Raw genomic sequence first — 19,886 nt, forward strand, 5'->3', positions numbered from 1 at the left:
TAAGGGAATTTAGGTTCTTTGCTGTTGTTGCTTTTGTCCTCAAATTTGCCATTGCCTGCAAATATATGTATTTACACCAGCAAACAATATGATAACTAGTTCCTCCTATTTTACGGTTTCGGTCGGCCGGAGTACAGTAAAAATCATGCCCGTCCCGAATCCTTCGTCTAGATCTCCATCCTCTTCGCCGGTAAATGACTTCAACGCTACCACCTGGCGTTTCTCCGAAGCTCGATCTCCGAACGCGGAAAATTACAATTACCGGTTACCACTATAGGAAACCTCATAAATCCCCCGCTCTCGTCATAACGGAGAGCCGGCTAGGCCTCGGCTGGAACGCTGCTCGGCGACGCTGCTGGTGAGACGAAGGTCGTATTAAGGCCGACAACGCTCTTTTAACCAGATCTCCTTCGACTCCTCCGATTCTCACCAGCGAGTTCGTCATCGCAGATCTACGCGCGTTAAGCCGATTACTTGGCGCGTTAAGCCGATTACTTTGCGCGTAACCGGTCACCGAGTGCGAATTATTGAAATTCTTGTGAAGACTGCAACGGAAGGAACCGGGATGATTGGTTGGGGAACACATACAGGTCCTCTTCCGCAGCTGCCTCCCGATATTCCTCACCACCTCGGTGTTTCTGCGAACGGTGGTAATCGAACGGTTCGGCGAGATCGGACGGCTATCAAGAGTGAATCGGACGGACGGCGCAGACTGGGAGTGATTGTAGATATTGACACGTGGAGGAGAGATGGATCTGTGTTGATTAAAGAAAGTTGAGGAGCGTGAAGAAAAGCTTGAACTCGAGAAAGCAAAACCTGAGAAAGAAGAAGGTGATGAAGACTGTGAAGCGTAGTGGGAGCAGAATCGGCCGGATGGGGAGAGGGACCGGAGCACCGGACCACTGGTTCGTCTAGAAGATGTCGCCATTTTTTTCTTGTATTGCAGATGACAGTAAGAAAGCGTGAAAGTATAGAAAACGCAAGTTTTCTCCTTTTTTCTCTCTCTAAAATGACTTGTTTGGCTGTTTAATCGGGCAAACCTTGTCTTACTCGAGCCACGTATTTATAGGGTGAGGGGATCCGAAAATTTCTCGATATTTTCAAAGTAGGGGTTTCTAATTCTCGGGTTTTGCATTTGTACCCCTGAATTTTATATTATTTATTTTCAATGACGTTGGCACTACTCTTTACCGCTGCATTATCATTGTTATTTAAAAATAAATTTTATCGGCAGTCATTGAACTTTTAAAATAGCAATTGAATAAAAAGTATTTAATAAATATAAATATTTTTAATTAATTTAGATAAATAAAAAATAATCCATTCATAATTTTTTTTAATTATTAGTAACTCAAAAGATAACAATATTTCTTTTAACTACTTAGATTACTCAATAAATTTAAAGCATACATATTTTAAATATTCAATAATTATTAATATAATTTACCCTAAAGATTATATGAAAAATTGGAAACTGTTTATTGCATTTAATATTTAACAAAATTAAATGAATTTGCATTAGTCACGAAATATTTACCACTCAAGGTATGAATTATGAAAACAAAATTTTAAGTTAATAAGTAAAATGTAGTACACATTAACAATGGATTTATTAGCATTAAAAGACCGTTTTATTAATTAGCATTAATGAGAAAGAACAAACTATGGATGACATAAATTATAATTTATTTTATTAACAAATGCATTTAAAAGAATGCATAAGTGAAAATATCGGTAGCCAACCATCGTAACAATGACGGACATAAGATTTTATATTAAAAGAATGAATTTGAATTTATAAAATTTTAAGAGTAAAAATAGATTTTTAATATAAAATACATAAAAAATCTAAAATATATAGTAATTTTAGATTTTTAGGGAGCTATCGCCCCTATTCGTCACAGTCTAGGTCCATCCCTTATCATAATTATTGATTACCAAACCTTTAATAATAACAATTTTATGTAAGTGATAGAATTAAAAAAATATTGTTATTTTCTTCAAAAATTAGATAACTTTTAAATATTAAAAAATAAAAAATAAATACTCTTATTATATTTTAGGGTAACTTACATATTTAATACATAAACTATCTGTTTTGGTTCATTTTAGTATTTAAACTTTTATTTTTTAAAAAATTATACATAACGTTTAGTTTTCATTTCATTCTAGTACTTCGACGTTAAAACTTAACGCATTTAGCACCTAAACTATCAATTTTGGTATGTTTTAGTACCTAAACTTTCAATTTTTTTAAAACTTAATGTTAATTTTGAAAGGGGTAGTAAAATAAAAAAAATTAAAGTTTTTAACGCCGTATTACTAAAATAAAACAAAAACTTAATTTTATATATGATTTTGAAAAAAAAATAGAAGTTTATATACTAAAATAAATCAAAAACTAATAGTTGAAGTACTAAACATATAATATGTTGTATATTTTAATATAACTTTAAATTTATACAGTTTTTTAGTTTAATTTCTATTAGCTGAGCTTGACATCAATAAAAATATTCTTATATAAAATAAATAAATAAATAAACTACTTGCGTGGAAATTTTGGAGTACAAATATAGCCTCAATAAATAATTTCAAATTAAATTTTTATTTTTTTCTTCAAATATAGTATTTAATTTATTTAATTAATTCAAATATCCTTAAAAATATAATAAATTATACTATTTTTTCCCTAATTTTAAAATTACGAGCTAAAAGACGAAGCAACTGACCACAGGTGGCAGGGGTCAGTTAATGCCCGTTATTTGTTAAAACTGACAGCTTTTGGAATATTTAAAAGCTTTTATTCTTGTTGCCACGTATGTTATCATCTTTATGACACCACTGACCCACTTTTATATAATAGCTTAATTTAAAAATATATAAATACACTTTTAAAAAAAGTAAATTAAATTTTTTCATTTTATATTTAGATTAAAATGTTAAATAATTTTTTTCTCAAAAATTATAATATTTAATTAAAAATTAAATATTATTTGTAACCCTGAAAATACTTTTTAAAATATTATACTTTAATTCTTCTAATGATAGTTTTTTGTCGTCATTAAATGTATATATATATATATATATATATAGATATATATATATTATATATTGAGAGGGAGGAATACAATCAAACTCTTAGGGTGCGTGGAAATATAAGATTATTAGAGAATATGATTACTGGGAATGTTGTATTTTGTGTTTTGTTGGTTTAGTCTGAATATAATATTACAGTGTTTGGTTAAAAGAATAAAAGATTATTGGAATATATATTTTATCAAATTGTTCTTATTATATATTTGTTTTTTAACAAGTTAAATTATACTATAATATTATTATAATTAATTTATATATTTTCTTTAAAAAAATTAAATTCATAAAATTTATATAATTTTTTTTACAAAATTGAAAAGATAAATAGGTTTAATAAAATGGTAAAATTTTATTTTAACCCCTGAACTTCATATAAAATTTTAATTTTAAATTTTTTTTTTATAAATTTAAAATAGTTTAAGGATAAATTTGTAATTTAACCTTCGTAGAATTTTAATTATTCAACTACAGAATAAGAATATTTTTGAAAGAAAAAAATTAAGGGTATTTTAGTCCAAAACGTCGGTAATCCAACAATACCTAAGGGAAGGGGGTAATCACATTCCCGGTAATATACCCAAAAAATTCACTATTGGTAATAAAAGATTACCGGGGGCTGGAAATGTTAGCAAACCAAACGGGAGAATGAGGATTTCATTCCCCTGGTAATAAGATATACCTTGAACTAAACAACCCCTTAAGTATGAGGGGCATTTACATCACAATATATCTAGAGATGGGCATGGGTCAGGTTTGGGTCGGGTTTCTGTCAATCCGACCCGACTCAAAAATTTTACATCATTCATCTGACCCGACATGAAAAATATATACCCTCCACACGACCTGAACCCGACCCGATTTTTTGAGATAAAATCCGACCCGAACTCAACCCAAAATAATAAAAATATTATTTTATTAAAAAGCCAATGAATTAATTGAAAAATAATATAGAGAGATATTATTCTAATTATTCCTAAATATATAAGATAAAATTATATTTCTTTTTCGGGTCGGGTATTTTTCATCGTAAACCCGAATCCAACCTGACCTGAAAATCACCTTTAAAAACCTGACCGACCCGATCCGAATCCCATTTTTTTTAAATACCTGATCTAATCGGGTCGGATCGAAACCCCTCGGGTACGGTTCCCATGCCCATCCCTAGATATATCAGATTAAGGAGATCAGGTAAAGCAGCGTTAAATAGGATGACGTTTAAAGACTCATAATCCGCAAGCCTTGTAAGAGCATCCGCCACCTTATATACTCTCGGGATCCATTAGATTTCAGAAGCCCATGCCTGGCATCTCAAGTTGTGAATTGCACGCAGTAAGGTTGAAGAATTAACATCTCCGTCCATAGCCTTGACTAACTTGGTTGCATTGAGACAATCAGTTGTGAATTGCTCGAATTCCCTATAACTCTGCTTGGAGCGGAGAGCAATAACCAATCGAACGAGGAAACCCTATGATCCAGTTTCCTTCACAGTCTCGCAAGGCTCCGGCAGCAACACTTCTCATTGTGGTAGTCCAGACCGCACCATCAATAGTAAAACAGACCCACCCATGTGGTGGTTTTGACCAGCAAACACGCTTCAGTGACTTTGTTGAGGCAGCAATGCAAGGAAGGTTACAGTTCTGAAAATGCTTTGCCCATGCCAGACTTTGATTAAAGACTTCGCCAGTAAAACGACATTATTGGTTGAAAATATAGTCGTTCCGTCGTTTCCACAATTTCCACGCTAAGGATAGGAAGATGAGATGCCAAGAAACATTTCAAGGATGCGTAGTTGTTGTCTGGTCATTGTTACCAATAACCAACTATCGAAATAAAATTTTCCCTTCGTGATTTATGCTAGTTACAATAAACATGGCCCAACCCCTGTAACTAACTATTTTCTTCGATTAATAGAAATTTTCAAGTTTATCTCTGAAATTCGATCTTTGTTGGTCTAGCCACGTCTATCACCGTTAAAACCAAAATAACTTTAAATTCTGGAAAAACCCAACTTGAGTTGTAATGTCTCACCAAAAATCGAACTCGGTCTTGATTCCTCTTAACGGATCGCTGCTAAGTTTGTAAGTAATCCGAATTACACCAACCGATCCAACTTCCAAACTTCAAACAAAGCATTCTTCAAATCAACATGCACTTTTTGAGTTGAAGATGTAATAACTTTTAAGAGAATAATCGTTTGTCACTCGATCTAAAGGTGTGAATATCAATATTCAATTCTCACGAATAGAATTGAGTTTCGCAAAAACCTTTGGATAAGTAGAAGTTTAGCCAAGCACGGATTGGATCATGCTTAGCAATGTAAAAAGAAAATAAAAAAAAAAGATGGAGATGAAAGAAAAGTAAAACTTCAATAAATAACCAAGGAAAATAAATTCCAATCTGAGTTTCAACTGTTGAACTTAAGGGGTATTTATAACCGAGAGTTCTAAGAAAATAAAATAACTCATTATTAAAACAATCAAACTAAAAATCTTAATTAGAGTTATAATAAAATAATTAGTTCTTAAATAAAATAAATAATAGAATAATCAAACTAAAAATCCTAAATTAAAAAGGCTTATCATAAAATATAAATATTTAAGTTTTCTGGTTGAATTCTTTTTCATATTCTAAATAACATTGTCCCATGTAAATTCCAAATTAAATATTCAAGGAAGTTATGTTTGTCTTCTATAAGATGCTAAATGGACCGTCGAAATCTACTAGTTTTTAGGCTAATTAATCCAATAAAACTCATGTCCAAAATAAACTCAAAATAAAGATAAATCAGTGCATAATAATTCGAGTCAAGTTTGGAGGAAATTCAGCCTCACTCAAGGAGTCTCGGATGAAGTCCCAACGAAGTCTATCAAACGCCTTCTCCAGGTCTACTTTAATTGTCATCCAGTTCTTTTTGCTTTTCAATTGTCGCATGGAGTGAATCACCTCTTGATTTAGAATAATATTTTCAGTAATTGAACGAAGTCTATAAAACTCGTTTGGTTTAATCAACTGATTAAGATATGATTGTTCTTCTTTAACAATATATCACACATAATCAAAGAATAAAGATATGACTTAAAGCACGAACCAAACTATCTCAAAGGTTAAAGGATCGATTGTTATTCTTATAGGTTTTAGATTCGATGTGGAAAGGCATTTGATGTCCAAGAAATTAGGGCAGCACCCAATTCTTAATGTTAGAGGAACAATTATTAGGGTTAGGTTCTGTGTATATTACAATAAAGCTCGTCTCCCTTACAATGACATCATATTTTGATTACTAATCTTGCTCCCAAGCCATACTCATATTATATATTTACACCTTCAAATGACCTATAAATTCCACGCAAATGTGAATGTTCAATAATGATCGTCCCTGAGCCATACATGTAAGCATATCAGCGACGGATTTCGATACATTCTTATTAGAAAGACAAACCTCCCAATTTTGCTCAAAATTTTTCTAATATAATCGGACATAATTTCAAATTTAGCTTTGTATCATATTTTATTTTGGACCATTTTGATCCACAACGTTTTATTTTAGATAAAATATTTTATTTTGACCCTAACATTTTATTAGGTTAAAAAAGACTCATATTTTAAAGTGTTAACTAATAATTATTGATAGTTGAAATTAGGGATGACAATGGATCTTAGACCCGACCCGAATCTGTAGATCCAGATTTGTTTTATAGGGTCTGAATCCTAAAATATTGGACTCGACGAATTTGGGTCGAATCTGGATTCTCTGATTAAAGTACGGATTCGGGTCTAGATATAACACTAAGATACCGAGTCTGGACTCGTTTACCCGTTTATAGAAAAGCCCACCTTTAGTTTTAAAATATATATAAATTTTACAAATATTAATGAAGATTGTGATGATGATGCGAAAATAGTGGATATCATTGACATAGTATATAAGAAAATTATTATATTACATGATATTAATATTAATATTTAAATTTCATAAATATTATTTTCATAAACAAAATTTTCTCTGGGTTGTTGTTTGTTTTAGGATGTTGTAATTTAATAGTGATGAAGACTAGCGCTCTAAGGAGTAGAAGTGCGGTACACGATTTGCGATAATATAATGTTTCATGATTTATATTTTTTAATGTTTGTGTTATTCAAAGACATTTGTATAATTTGTTGGAGTTTTTTTTGAGACTTTAGTTATCGTTTTTTGTTCTGTTAGTAGCTGTATTGAAATTAATCTTTCCTCCATTGGAGATATGATGTGAAATTAGTCAATGACATTTTATTACATTAAAAATAGGTCAAATGGTCATTTTTTTAAAAGACCCATTTTGGACCAGATCCGTGAGATCTATTGGATCTGGATCTTGGTCCCAATTTTCTAGACGTGGATCCATAGCTAGTCTAGATCCACGATATGAAAATGGGTCTGGATCTGCTCTAGTTGGATCCGGTCTAGATCCGGCCCGTTGCCATCCCTTGTTGAAGCCTTTCAATATGACAATTACAATTATATTAAAAGAATGAGAAAGGTCCTCGTGTATACAGAAAATTCTCGTTGAGAGGCTTATCCATTAAAACCAAGTGTAAAACACGAGTCGATCCGAATTAATCAGGACCTCCAAAAGCCAACTAAAATTCAGGTGGGTCAACCATTACAAACTCACTTTCACCTCTAGTAATTTAATTTCCTTCCCCTCTTATTATAGTACAAATAATATAATTATTTCCCACTAAATTAACTCAGTTGATATGTTATTAGTATAACATATAAAGATGTGTAAGATCAACTAATTCAAACTTTAAGTTGTAAAAACATTAATTCTATGTATTAGTTAATTAAGTTCGATATTGTTGATTAGTATTAAGATGGCTTTATATTACAATTGTATGTATATTATATAATTATTTGGATAAAGGCAAACCCTTGATTCTCATGTTTACCACAATTTATTTTATTATCTCTTGTCACATCATTGATTTATTTTTTAATTTATTGTTTGATTTTCCTAAGGTTTAAATATAAAATAAGCAACTCATTATAGCGTTTTTCACTGATAGGTGCTTAAATTATTTTTGAATAATCTCGATGCTTAACGTTATAAAAGTCATCACTTTAGTGCAGGTCGTCAATGACATTAATTTCCTTTGTTAAGTGACACATGTCTAGTCCGGTAATTTTGAATTTATTTAAAAACATTAAAATGTATTATATTTTAAAAAAAATCATAATTTCTCTTAAATTATAAAAGTCACAAAAATCTCTAATCCTAATCTTATCCATCGACGACGCCTTTTCTGGCCACGACCGCCACTGAGTAGTCTCTGTCATCCTCATAGTCATACGCCTCCGTAGTTACCATCAATTGACCGTCAAATCGCATGAGATCACGATTATCATCTTAGGGTTCGCGGGATATAAACGTCGATTTTTTATCGATCGATCATGATTTCATAGGGTTTTAGTCGTCAGGGGAGGTGAGATCAGGTGGAGCTTTCGGCAACAAAGGGAAGTGACCCGCGTGGGTTTGGGGTTGACCTTTCTATATATTTTTTAAATATAATTTATATTCTAATTTTAAATAAAAATTTTAAAATTACTCGATTGTGACACGTGTCACTTATGGAGGAAATTAACGTCATTGACGGTCAGGACACCTAAATGATAACGTTTTAATATTAGACCCTAACCATTCAAAATAATTTAGGCACCTATTCGTAAAAAAACGTTTTAGTTGATCACTGTTTTATAATTAATCCTTTCCTAAACTGAATCCTGTTTCCCCTTGGTGCTTTCATCATTTAGTAGAAAACCTGTTCACGCGTGAATAAACAATGATCTTGTGGTCAAATAGGGAGACAATCAACCCGTGACTTTCGTCTAAACATACTTTGATCATTCATTTGATCAATCGATTTACGGATAAACACAGAATTATATGCGTAAATTTTGAGTTTAAGTTTGATGATGAGGGATGAACATGAGTGGATTAAGTCGGGTTGATCAAAACTCAATCCGATATATTTTTTAAGATAAAACTTGAACTCGACTTAATCTAAAATAAATATATTGATAAGAATAAATATTTTCATCTTAAACTCAAACCCAACCCGATTCAAATACATTTCTACAAAACTCGACTTGAACTCAATTTTTATAAGAAAATTCGATCCAATCAAAATCAGTCAGGTTAAGTCCGGTGCCCGTCCCTATTGATGATGCAGTTTTCGACAACGTTGGCTCGATGACTAGCCGGAAAGATGGGTCTTACTCTTAAACAAGACATTGCTTTATTACTTTAAAAGAAGATAAAATATCCCATCCAATGGACCAATCGTTGAAGGTTACTTTTATCTGTTTCATTTTACGAAAGGATAAATCATTGCAGTGGAATGGGTCACACCCCTTATCTCATAAACCCCACATAAATGTTGACACGTAGTGAAATTTACCTTAGTCGAAATCCATAATTGGACTGACCCTAATCATGCTGACAACCATACACATATTTTGGGACAATTTACATAGGAAAAATGTCGATTCTCATAAAATAAAACATGTTCATGCATAATTCAGGCACAAGATTAAGCACATCTACTAATACACAGATTCATGATAACTAGGCTTGTGGAATCACTATTGACCCTTGTCTGCGCCTTCCGATCGAGCATCCTGCTGCTTAGTATAAACGCGGTGCCTTCGCTCTCTTGCATAGATTACCCAGAAGATCAAAGACAGCATCACGGCCGTGGATGCAAGCACCAATCCGATGTAGATCCATTTACTATATCGGCGCAGACCCGGGCAATGGTCATGGCTGATATCGGTGAATGTATCGCGCACGAATGTGCAGTCTTGCAAATTAACCAGGAACGGACCGTATCGGTATAGACCGTAACTGACATTCACTGCAGCCGACATCTGACTGTAAAGTTTCGGGGTCAGCCGCCCCGGCGTATTACAAATCCCGGTCGATGCAGAGACGTTGCAGATCTTTTTCTTCCAAACCTGTTCAAAACAGATACAGGCAGCGTCATGAGTCACTCAATTTACATACATAAATGTCATCATCCTTATTTTCGGTTACCTCGGAGGAATTGAACAAGCTAACTTCACCGGTTGTACACAGACGCTCTGTGAGATCGGAATGAAATGGATTGCAGAGAACCGGCACCAACGGACCTGATTGATTGTAATATAAAGTTGCCAATTGTGGAGGGAAATCACGGTTGGCAACATTATTGATGATACCATTCACTACATTCACAAGTTGGCGACTGACATTCTTGGTTTGCAACAAGGTCTCTTGAGCTGTTGCATTGTCCACGCACGGCAGAATGTCGTCGAGTGCGGTATGCGCGGCGGGATGCTGAACCCATTCATCCATAGCAACACACGCGTCTCCGGTGACACTGAAGCAAAAGAGACGATTTTAATCAGTAGAATACACCGTCGAATACATCATAGGATTGAGTAGAGCTTACTTGTGGAGGAGATAAAATACACGCATAGGATAAATGTGCCAGCAACAAGAATCCATCCAAAGATCACCAGGCTGCATTGGTTAATAACAGAGTGTTTGATAAGTAACACGTTTATTCTGAAGCATACAACCGAGAAAACGATACCGGTGTCGGTAGTCGGTATTTGACTTACGTGTAGACCAGACACTGCAATCCGAGAACCGAGAGCACTGCAACAAGTCAACGGATTAATAGCACAAAAAACACAAGATACTACAAATATAGGAAAAATAAGCAAAGCAACATTGAGCTAACAGAATCCAAGGAATGCCAAAAAGAGCATCACAGCAGCAACGATGATAAGCTCCAATCTCCTGCAACATTTCCTCGAACATCAGTTCGATGATCGACAATTCGACATTACTTTCAAGATTCTAAAAGCTTCAACTTACATGCCGTCCAATCCATGTTGAATTTTGTCTTTGTTATCCGCAGCTTTAGTCGAAAGAGTCGAAGCAGAAGAGTTGATCTTGTTGTCGACATCATCGATGCTTTTTTGCATATCGGGAGATAGAATCGTTGAATCCACACTAATCTTTTTAGCTGCAGAAAGATAATCCGACACGTTCCTGAGGTTTTCAGCAGTAACATCCGCCTTATGAACGACATAATTCAGTGTGTTGGTCGTACTGGCATGGAATTCTCCCTGCCCGATGTACAGCACAATACTCCCGACACTGTGATACGTGGCCAAAATTTAAAGCTAGTAATCATATGGTTCTTTAAACACAAATACATTGAGAGTTCATAAAGAGAGAGAAATAGAGTTACATTGCAGCAATGGTGAAGAGTACGAGGAAGATAAGAGATAGTGCATAAGCTGTCCGAGAGTAGCCATAAGAATCTAGTCGACAACAGCAGTGGCGGATACATAGGACGAATAAGCATAACGCGAATAAGATAAACCAGGCTGCAGCAATGGCAAAGAAAGGAGCCGCTGTAAATCCCACAGACTGCAATATAAACAAAGAATTGATATGAAATCAATGGATCTCAAAAGGTGAAGAAGAAGAAGAAAATAAGAAGAAACCGACAGCCAAATAGTGTTGATTGCTGATGTTCCAGCCGCCAGTGTACTTTTTAAAATCATTCAGAGGGTCTTTCCTATGAGTCCTCTTTTCAGCCAAAATCAAAGACGAGTTGTTGCTGTCTGCTTCATCTCCCTCTGCAAGGTTCCTCCTTTCTATCTTCCTCCATGCCAGCACTTCACTGTGCTCTCTCTCCCCAAAGACAATCCTTTTATGGTACCCTATCAAAAACCAAATTTTAGAAAGGAGAGTTAAAAACACAAAATCCCAGAAATAAAAACCAAATCTTCCCTTAAAATAACATGAAAATGATAATGAAAATGAATGGTACCTGGGATGTGTGAAGTTCGGATATGTGAGGCTTGAGAAGCAACTTGAGGTCTGAAAAGAAACAAAGAGAACAGATAAAGAAGAAACAATGTGTGAGGATTTGATCGGAAAATTAACATTTTCTTTTTACTATTGGAGTTTTCTCAGTTTCCCTGTTCCTCAGAATTCAGATATTTCTCTTAGAAAGTGGAGGAGAGTGTTATAATTGCAATTAAGTGATGGAAATCTATTACATCCTGCTAGCTTAGCGGTTAGATGAGGAAGATGATTATAAGTTGGCGGGTCCCTTCGTTTCTCTTTGACCAAAATACCCTCAAATACTTTTTTTTCTTTTTCCTAATGATGTCTAATTAGCGAATCAGACGATCTTAGTCGTAAATATATTATTGTTAATTTTTAAGATTTCAGATTTGAGTTTTAAAAATATTAAACTGTGAGCGTTAGATTTCAAGTGGTAAAAATTTATCTATAAATATATATTACATTGTACTTACATCAGCTAAATAAAAAATAATGAAGTCTAATTATAAATTGAAAGTTTAAAATTAATATTTTAGGTACTAAATATGTAATTTAACCTTATAAATTTAATGGTTGTTTTTACAAAAAATACAAAGCCAATCCCTTTACTTTAATTGAGTTATAATTTACTCATCATATTAAGGTATGGCAGTGTTATTTAATTGAATTGTCTTCTTAAATTTTATAAAACAAAAGAACCAAATTCTAATAGCTTGAAACGAAAAGATTTTGTTCAAATTAGAAGATCAACCACTGTCGAAAAATATTAATATGAAATAATTTTATATATTTTGTTAGATATTGTTTCTAAAATGTTGAATTACTAACGGATAAGATTATATTTCGAATAATCTCATATAAAGTTAAGTATATTTAATAAAATTAATATTATTAATCTAATTTTCTTTTAATTTGTGTGGGGGTTGGTCTTGGGACCCAATTGGTAAAATCTTTACACAAGCATTTATTTATTTCTTAACGTTATTAATGATAGAGAGGCAAAGAAATAAAAACATTCAAATGATAATTATCAAATTAAATTCAAATTATGACTAAATGGATAAAATGTATAAGCATTGAGGACTAAATGTATAATTATGCTAATTTTATTAATTTCCACGTTAACTTTTCCGTCAAATATTAACTGTCAGTGACTTGATTGCATACAATAAAATAATTAGATAATCTGCCTGATAAAATTAAAAGATCGATCAAAAAAAAATAAAATGACTAAATAATTAAACGGTTAATGACGAATTTGTGATTCCTGCGAATCTGGGTCTCGACAGCACGGATCCATGGCCTTAGTTTGTATAGATTACAACTTCTTTGACCCTTGTTCCTTATACCTTCACATTAAAAAAACCATTTCACTGACCACAAACTAACTTTTCGTGATGATTAAATGAATCATTATTTTTCTTAATGATAAAAGGTTCAAGTGTCAATAATTGTAATAGGATGATTAATTAAATAATTACAAGTATTATTAGAGCCTTAAATATGAAATGTGAGCATCGGATCTAGGCCTGGTTTTGACATTTTAAGAACCCTAGGCCAGTACGTGATGACAAGAAGACAAGTGGTGGCTCACACTTAATTCTCCTTTCAATCATCAAAATAGGGCCCACTAAATTACCATGTTTTCGAGTGTTTGAAATAAAAAAATGATGTTAAAAATAATTTTAAATTATTAATTTAAAAATATTTCAAGAATTGGCCCCTTATATTGTGTATATGAACACCGAACATTACACGCGTAATGTAAGACAAAAGTAGTCAATATCACAGTTTACTATAAATATCACAGTTTACTATAAAAATTAAAGACATTTACCATGTTTATGAGTGTTTGAAATAAAAAATAATGTTTAAAATGTTTTAAATTATTAAATTTAAAAATATTTTAAGAATGACCCTCCAAACCTGGGCCCTAGGCGGTCGCCCTCCTCGCCTATGCTCAGGGCGGTCTGATCGGACCAAATGAATTTTTTTCATTAATCTAGATGATTAAGAGAACGGTATTATCTTTTGAGATATTACGTTTGAGCATCATATGTAAGAGTATGCGTGTTCATTGTAAAATAGTTGTATTTATAAAAAAAATATTTTAGATTAATTGACAATCAACGCACATACATACCCTACAAATATAATTACTCGAATTTAAAATATATAAAATTAATATCCTTTTTTAATATTAAAATCCTTTAATAAATTTAATCAAATGCCCTTTAAAAGGTAACACACCTACACACATCATCATCATGCCATCCTTTCTCAATTGTAAGTTGAATGCATGGAGGTCTAAAATCGGCCCACAACCACCAAGCGATATATCCATATTATTATAATGATATAATCATGATACATCTATATATTCACAACTAAGATTAATTATTATAAAATATGAACGGACCAACTGATGACTAAATCTAAACTTTTACTATAATAGAGACCTAATTTTATTAAAAGAAAAAATTTAAAATTATAATAAATATTTATAATTATAAACGTGAATTACATGTATAATTAGAATACTTTCCTATAATCGTTAACACAAGAAACTAACTACTTGATATTATACAAGGATAGGAAAATATTAAAAAGTCAACCAAAATAGTTGAACAATAATTATATCGATAAACGAATCATAAAAGGGATAAAACTATTGAAAGTCTACCAACAAATATTATATCAGAGTTGAACGACGTGAGAAATTATCCATGAAAGTAACCATGTATCATAATCCAATTTGAGGTCTAAAGCAAGAAAAATCATCGGGATAACAAATAAGTGTTATCTCGATCAATCAATGTGTCGTCAAATTCAATACTGAGAAAAAATATAAAAAATGAAAAAAATGTCAAATAACTAAAAAAATATTAAAAAAATGCATAAAAACGTATTACAAAGAAAGAGTTATTGAAAGCTAAAAATGAAAAGAGAAGTAATAATGTAATATAAAAAAATAAAAAAAATAAGAAATACTGACAGTCAACCATTAACGTTAGATTAATGCTGCATAATGAAACGTAGACGTGATTTTAATATTTTGAAGAAATATATATATATATATAGATATATATATATATTATATATATATATAGTTAATACATTTTTTGTTTAAAATAAAAATAAAATTTTATAATAAACAAACTATGGCTTAATATAAATATAAGTGTCTAAACTATGTCTCTAAAATTATTTTAGTATTTACAAAAATTTTATTAAAAATAAATATTTAATTTTTTTTTGTTATAATTTCCGATGTTTAAACATTAATCGTTGTTAAAAATCTCCGTTAAATATTCGTGTCACGTTCTCTCCCAACCCTTCATCCTCGTGGAGTGCTCCCAAGAATTGGGATGCAATTATTCCAGAAAATTACGATAGAATTTCGCTAGGAAATGCGACACTTTGCATTAAATGTATCCCACCATTGATTTATAAATTAAACATTTATAATTTGAGAATTAGAGTTTATAATTAAGGGTTTTTAGAGATTCAAAACTCAAACAAATCTTTCACTTATATTTTTTGGATGTTCGATCGATGCGATAGTATGGGGTTTTAGTCATGGTTGGTCGGTCGGTCACACGTCGTAGGTGTTCGACCATTTGACGACGTTGGTGGAGGCCGATAGTGGAAAGGATTAAAATTAAGATTTTAAAAGTTTGGATTTTTTAAGATTTCAAAAAAAAAATAGATTTCTTTTAAAATTATTTTAAATAAAAATCCTTTAAAATATCGTAGCGTTACACATGTCACTTAATGGGATTTTAACAGCGGTTAATGCCCGAGCACCTAAAAGTGTAATGAAGAAAACATAGACACTATTAGCGAAAAAATTCTTTAAACACTAAAACGTTTTTCATGATATAATTTGGACACTTAATTTTGTACGAAGCCTAAAACTTTTAATGATTTGCATATGCATAATTCATATAATATTATTTATGTTTGTTTATTAAGTTAAATACGTATGAAAAAACTTTAGTTTATTTAATAAATGAATAAACACGAATGTATGCATGTTCAATTTGTTATGTTCACGAACAAGCTCATTTATGGGCTCAATTTTTTATTATTCTTTTTTTTTTATTTTTACAGTTTAAATATTAGTGAAGATATAGACTAAATTGAACATATGATGAATCTTAAAGTTCAAATTGTGAAGCCTAAAGAACTTAAGTGCTAGTGACATAATCTCATCATTTTTCTTTGAGAAAATAACCTCAATGACCAAAAATGCATTATAATATACGATTTTAACCAACTTTTTTTGGATTCGCCAAAATGACCAACTAAATCGCAATGTGATCGATAATTCGCAACGCGATCTCCGGTATCGCAAACCAGTTTCCAGATTCGCAACGCGATTCTGACTATCGCATTGCGATTTCCCAAATTCGCGTTGCGATTTTCCTAATATGCAATGCGAATACGTAAATCGCAATGCGAATTAGGAAAATCGCAATGCAATTACGTATTCGCATTGCGATTTTCCTAATTTGCATTGCGATTTACGTATTCGCGTTGCGATTTTCCTAATTCGCAATGCGAATACGTAAATCGCAACGCGATTACCTAAATCGCAATGCGAATTAAGAAAATCGCAATGCGAATACGTAAATAGCAATGCGAATCTGACTATCGCAATGCGATTTACATAGCGCCATTCGTATTAACGCGTATTTTTTCAAATTTCAAACACGAATTTCTTAATATATCGGAAACTGAACCGTCCACAATATATCCCGTAATCGCAACTCATAACCTAAAACCTAAAATCACAACTCAGTCCCATCTTCATCTCCACTCTACGGAGAAATCCGTCCCATCTCGAAGATTTCCGTCCCATCACCGGCGAAATCCCTCACAACCATTCACGGTCAGAAATCCCTCGCAATCATTCAGAAATGGAAAATCAACCTCCGAGGGTTAGTTTTTTAATTATTTTTATTTTGAAATTTTTGCATTATTTTAGGTTTTTCATATTGAAATTGATGATAAGTTTACTGGTAATTTCAATAATAGATTAACCATTTCACTTAGATTTCTTATTAAATTCATTTGATTGCTGCCAATACTGCTAAACTGTTTAGTTTTAACACTGTGAAATTAGTATTTGTCTTTGTTTTGTCTTTTGGTTGAAGTAATGCAGAAGAAGAATAGTTTCTAAACTTAAATCGCAACATGAAAATGAAAATCGCAACACGAAAATGACTATCGCAATGAGAGAAATGAAAATCGCAACGAGAGAATCGCAACGCGAAATGAAAATCGCAACGAGATAATCGCAACGCGAAACCAAAATCGCATTGCGATTTTCATTTCGCGTTGCGATTCTCTCGTTACGATTTTCATTTCGCGTTGCGATTCTCTCGTTGCGATTTTTCATTTCGCGTTGCGATTCTCTCGTTACGATAGTCATTTACACGTTGCGATTTTCATTCTCTCGTTGCGATTTTCATTTCAACCAAAAGACAAAACAGTGTTGCAAATTTTAGTTTCAAGAATAAACTACTATTTATGTTTATTTTTTGGTATCTTCACAGTGTAGTTTTTGGTATATCTAACTTGGTATGTTTATTGTTTTTGTAGAAATTTTTTTCGGCTTCATTGACATTAAGGAATAAAGTTAGCCTAGCCACTACAATTGCTTCGAAGCTTTCACCTGCACAAAGAAAATTGTTTGAGGAAACCTGCTTCGGGCCATGGCTGAGAGTACAGCATCCGGGTGGAGATGCTAATTTGACCCATTTGTGGCTTCAGACCATGACTAGCGATCTACCCGATAATATACAACATGGTGAGGAAGAGATATGGTTTCATTTTTCACCGGCGTATACTTGTTTTGGGCGGAAGGAGTTCTGCTTAATCACTGGTCTACGATTCGGACACGATGATGTAGGCCGTAACTCGTCATATCAGCCGCCCATCATGGTTATCCAGGGTTTTTCCTAATGAGTCAATAGAGAAGCCGAACTTACACGTCGACGACCTGAAGAAATTGTTTAATAAGAAAGATGGTTTTACTCGGATGAATGACGTCGATGTTGTCCGTATGCCTTCTACTACTTTGTATGCCGGCTTTTTAGGCAGAGAGGTCAGACAACCTATTCCAGGAGCTAATATTATTGGTAGATGACCTAAATGCATGGAATCTGTTTCCGTGGGGTTCGTATATATGGAAAGCTACCTTGACTAAGTTGTCGTGCCTTTGATGACCGCAAAAGTTTGCGTGGCGATGGGTCGAAATACACTTTGTCAGGCTTTGTTTGGGCCTTTAAGGTAGAATTTCTATATATGTTTTCAAAATTATAATTAATTATTTAACATTACTAATATTTGTTATTATATTGTTTGTAGATTTGGATATTCGAGGCTTTCCCCAGCATGCAGACATATACATTAAAAACTTCAAATGATATTCCTAGGGCTATTTCTGGAAGAGGAAACGTCTGTTGGATTGGGAAGACTTAATACCATATGCGACAATAAATAATGTAAGTTAACACAATACTATCATATAAAACAAGTTATTAATAGTAGACGTTTAACTTTATTTGAGTTTTTCTATTTTTAGGAGGCCAACACTCCATTAATGAGACAGACACCCACGGAGGCTGAGCTTGCCACTGATTGGTGGCAAGCTAGTCAGCGTTTTCTTGATGGCACGAATGATGAGCAGCCTCCACTTCCTCCACTTCGAGAGCCATCACCTCACCCAAGCCATCACATGATCGACCCACTATACACCTCTACAACGAGAGCCATCACCTATCCCGTCACATCATCGAGCCTCTTCTCCACCATCACCTCATGATAGGCGACCGGCAAAGATGCCACGACTTCTATCTCCCTGTTCTCCACCTCCACGGGATGAGTCAAGGGAGTTACGTGATGAGGTCAATGCCTTGCGTGAGGAGATCGGTACTCTACGCGATAACTGGTGCATGGCGTGTGGAGATGTCTACTTTACGTGGTGAGGTTGCCGCTCTACGTAAGATGGTAGTATCGTTGCAGAATGAAGTTCATACTCTACGCAACGAGGTAAGTTTAAGATTTTCCGTATTTAACTTGATGATAAATTTACTCGTAATTTCACTTAGATTAACCATTTCACTTAGATTGCTTAGTAAATTTATTCGGTTGCTGCCAATACTGCTAAACTGTTTATTAACACTGTCAAGTTAGTATTTGTCTTTTGTTTTGTCTTTTGGTTGAAGTAAATTTATTCGGTTGCTGCCAATTCTGCTAAATTGTGTATTCTTTAACACTGTGTTAGTATTTGTCTTTGTTTTGTCTTTTGGATGAAAGTAAATTTGTTCGGTTACTGCCAATTCTGCTAAACTGTGTATTCTTTAACACTGTGAAGTTAGTATTTGTCTTTGTTTTGTCTTTTGGTTGAAAGTAAATTTGTTCGTTTGCTACCAATTCTGCTAAACTGTGTATTCTTTAATACTCTGAAGTTAGTATTTATCTTTGTTTTGTCTTTTGGTTGAAGTATGCAATCCATTCAAGTTTCAATTTGCAAAAGAAGAAGAAATAGTTTATTCTTGAAACTATATTTTAGCAACACTGTTTTGTCTTTTGGTTGAAATGAAAATCGCAACGAGAGAATGAAAATCGCAACGCGAAACGAAAATCGCAACGTGAAATGAAAATCGCAACGACAAAATCGCAACGCGAAACCAAAAATCGCAACGCGAAACTATAATCGCGTTGCGATTTTAATTTCGCATTGCGATTCTCTCGTTGAGATTTTTATTTCGTTGCGATTTTCGTTTCACGTTGCGATAGTCATTTTCACGTTTCGATTTTAAGTTACATATATTCTTCTGCAAATTGAAACTTGAATGAATTGCATTACTTCAACCGATAGACAAAGACAAATAC

At 33.0% G+C, this 19,886-nt stretch overlaps 1 protein-coding gene and 1 pseudogene across 1 annotated transcript; both read right to left on the reverse strand.

Moving 5' to 3' along the window:
- Positions 1–76: 76 nt before the first annotated feature.
- Positions 77–1,034, reverse strand: LOC120202148. The gene has a single exon (XM_039202629.1). It carries the CDS (start codon positions 926–928, stop codon positions 284–286), a length of 645 nt encoding a protein of 214 aa, XP_039058560.1. The 5' UTR covers positions 929–1,034; the 3' UTR covers positions 77–283.
- Positions 1,035–9,606: 8,572 nt separating this feature from the next.
- LOC120194953 lies at positions 9,607–12,182 on the reverse strand (annotated as a pseudogene).
- Positions 12,183–19,886: the final 7,704 nt, after the last annotated feature.

Source organism: Hibiscus syriacus, unplaced genomic scaffold (genome assembly GCF_006381635.1).
Source record: "Hibiscus syriacus cultivar Baekdansim isolate YM2019G1 unplaced genomic scaffold, ASM638163v2 tig00000340_pilon, whole genome shotgun sequence".
Lineage (NCBI taxonomy): Eukaryota > Viridiplantae > Streptophyta > Magnoliopsida > Malvales > Malvaceae > Hibiscus > Hibiscus syriacus.

Bases quoted from the DNA above. Each gene is read 5' to 3' on its own strand.
- LOC120202148 (XM_039202629.1), bottom strand. From the start codon at position 928: ATGGCGACATCTTCTAGACGAACCAGTGGTCCGGTGCTCCGGTCCCTC.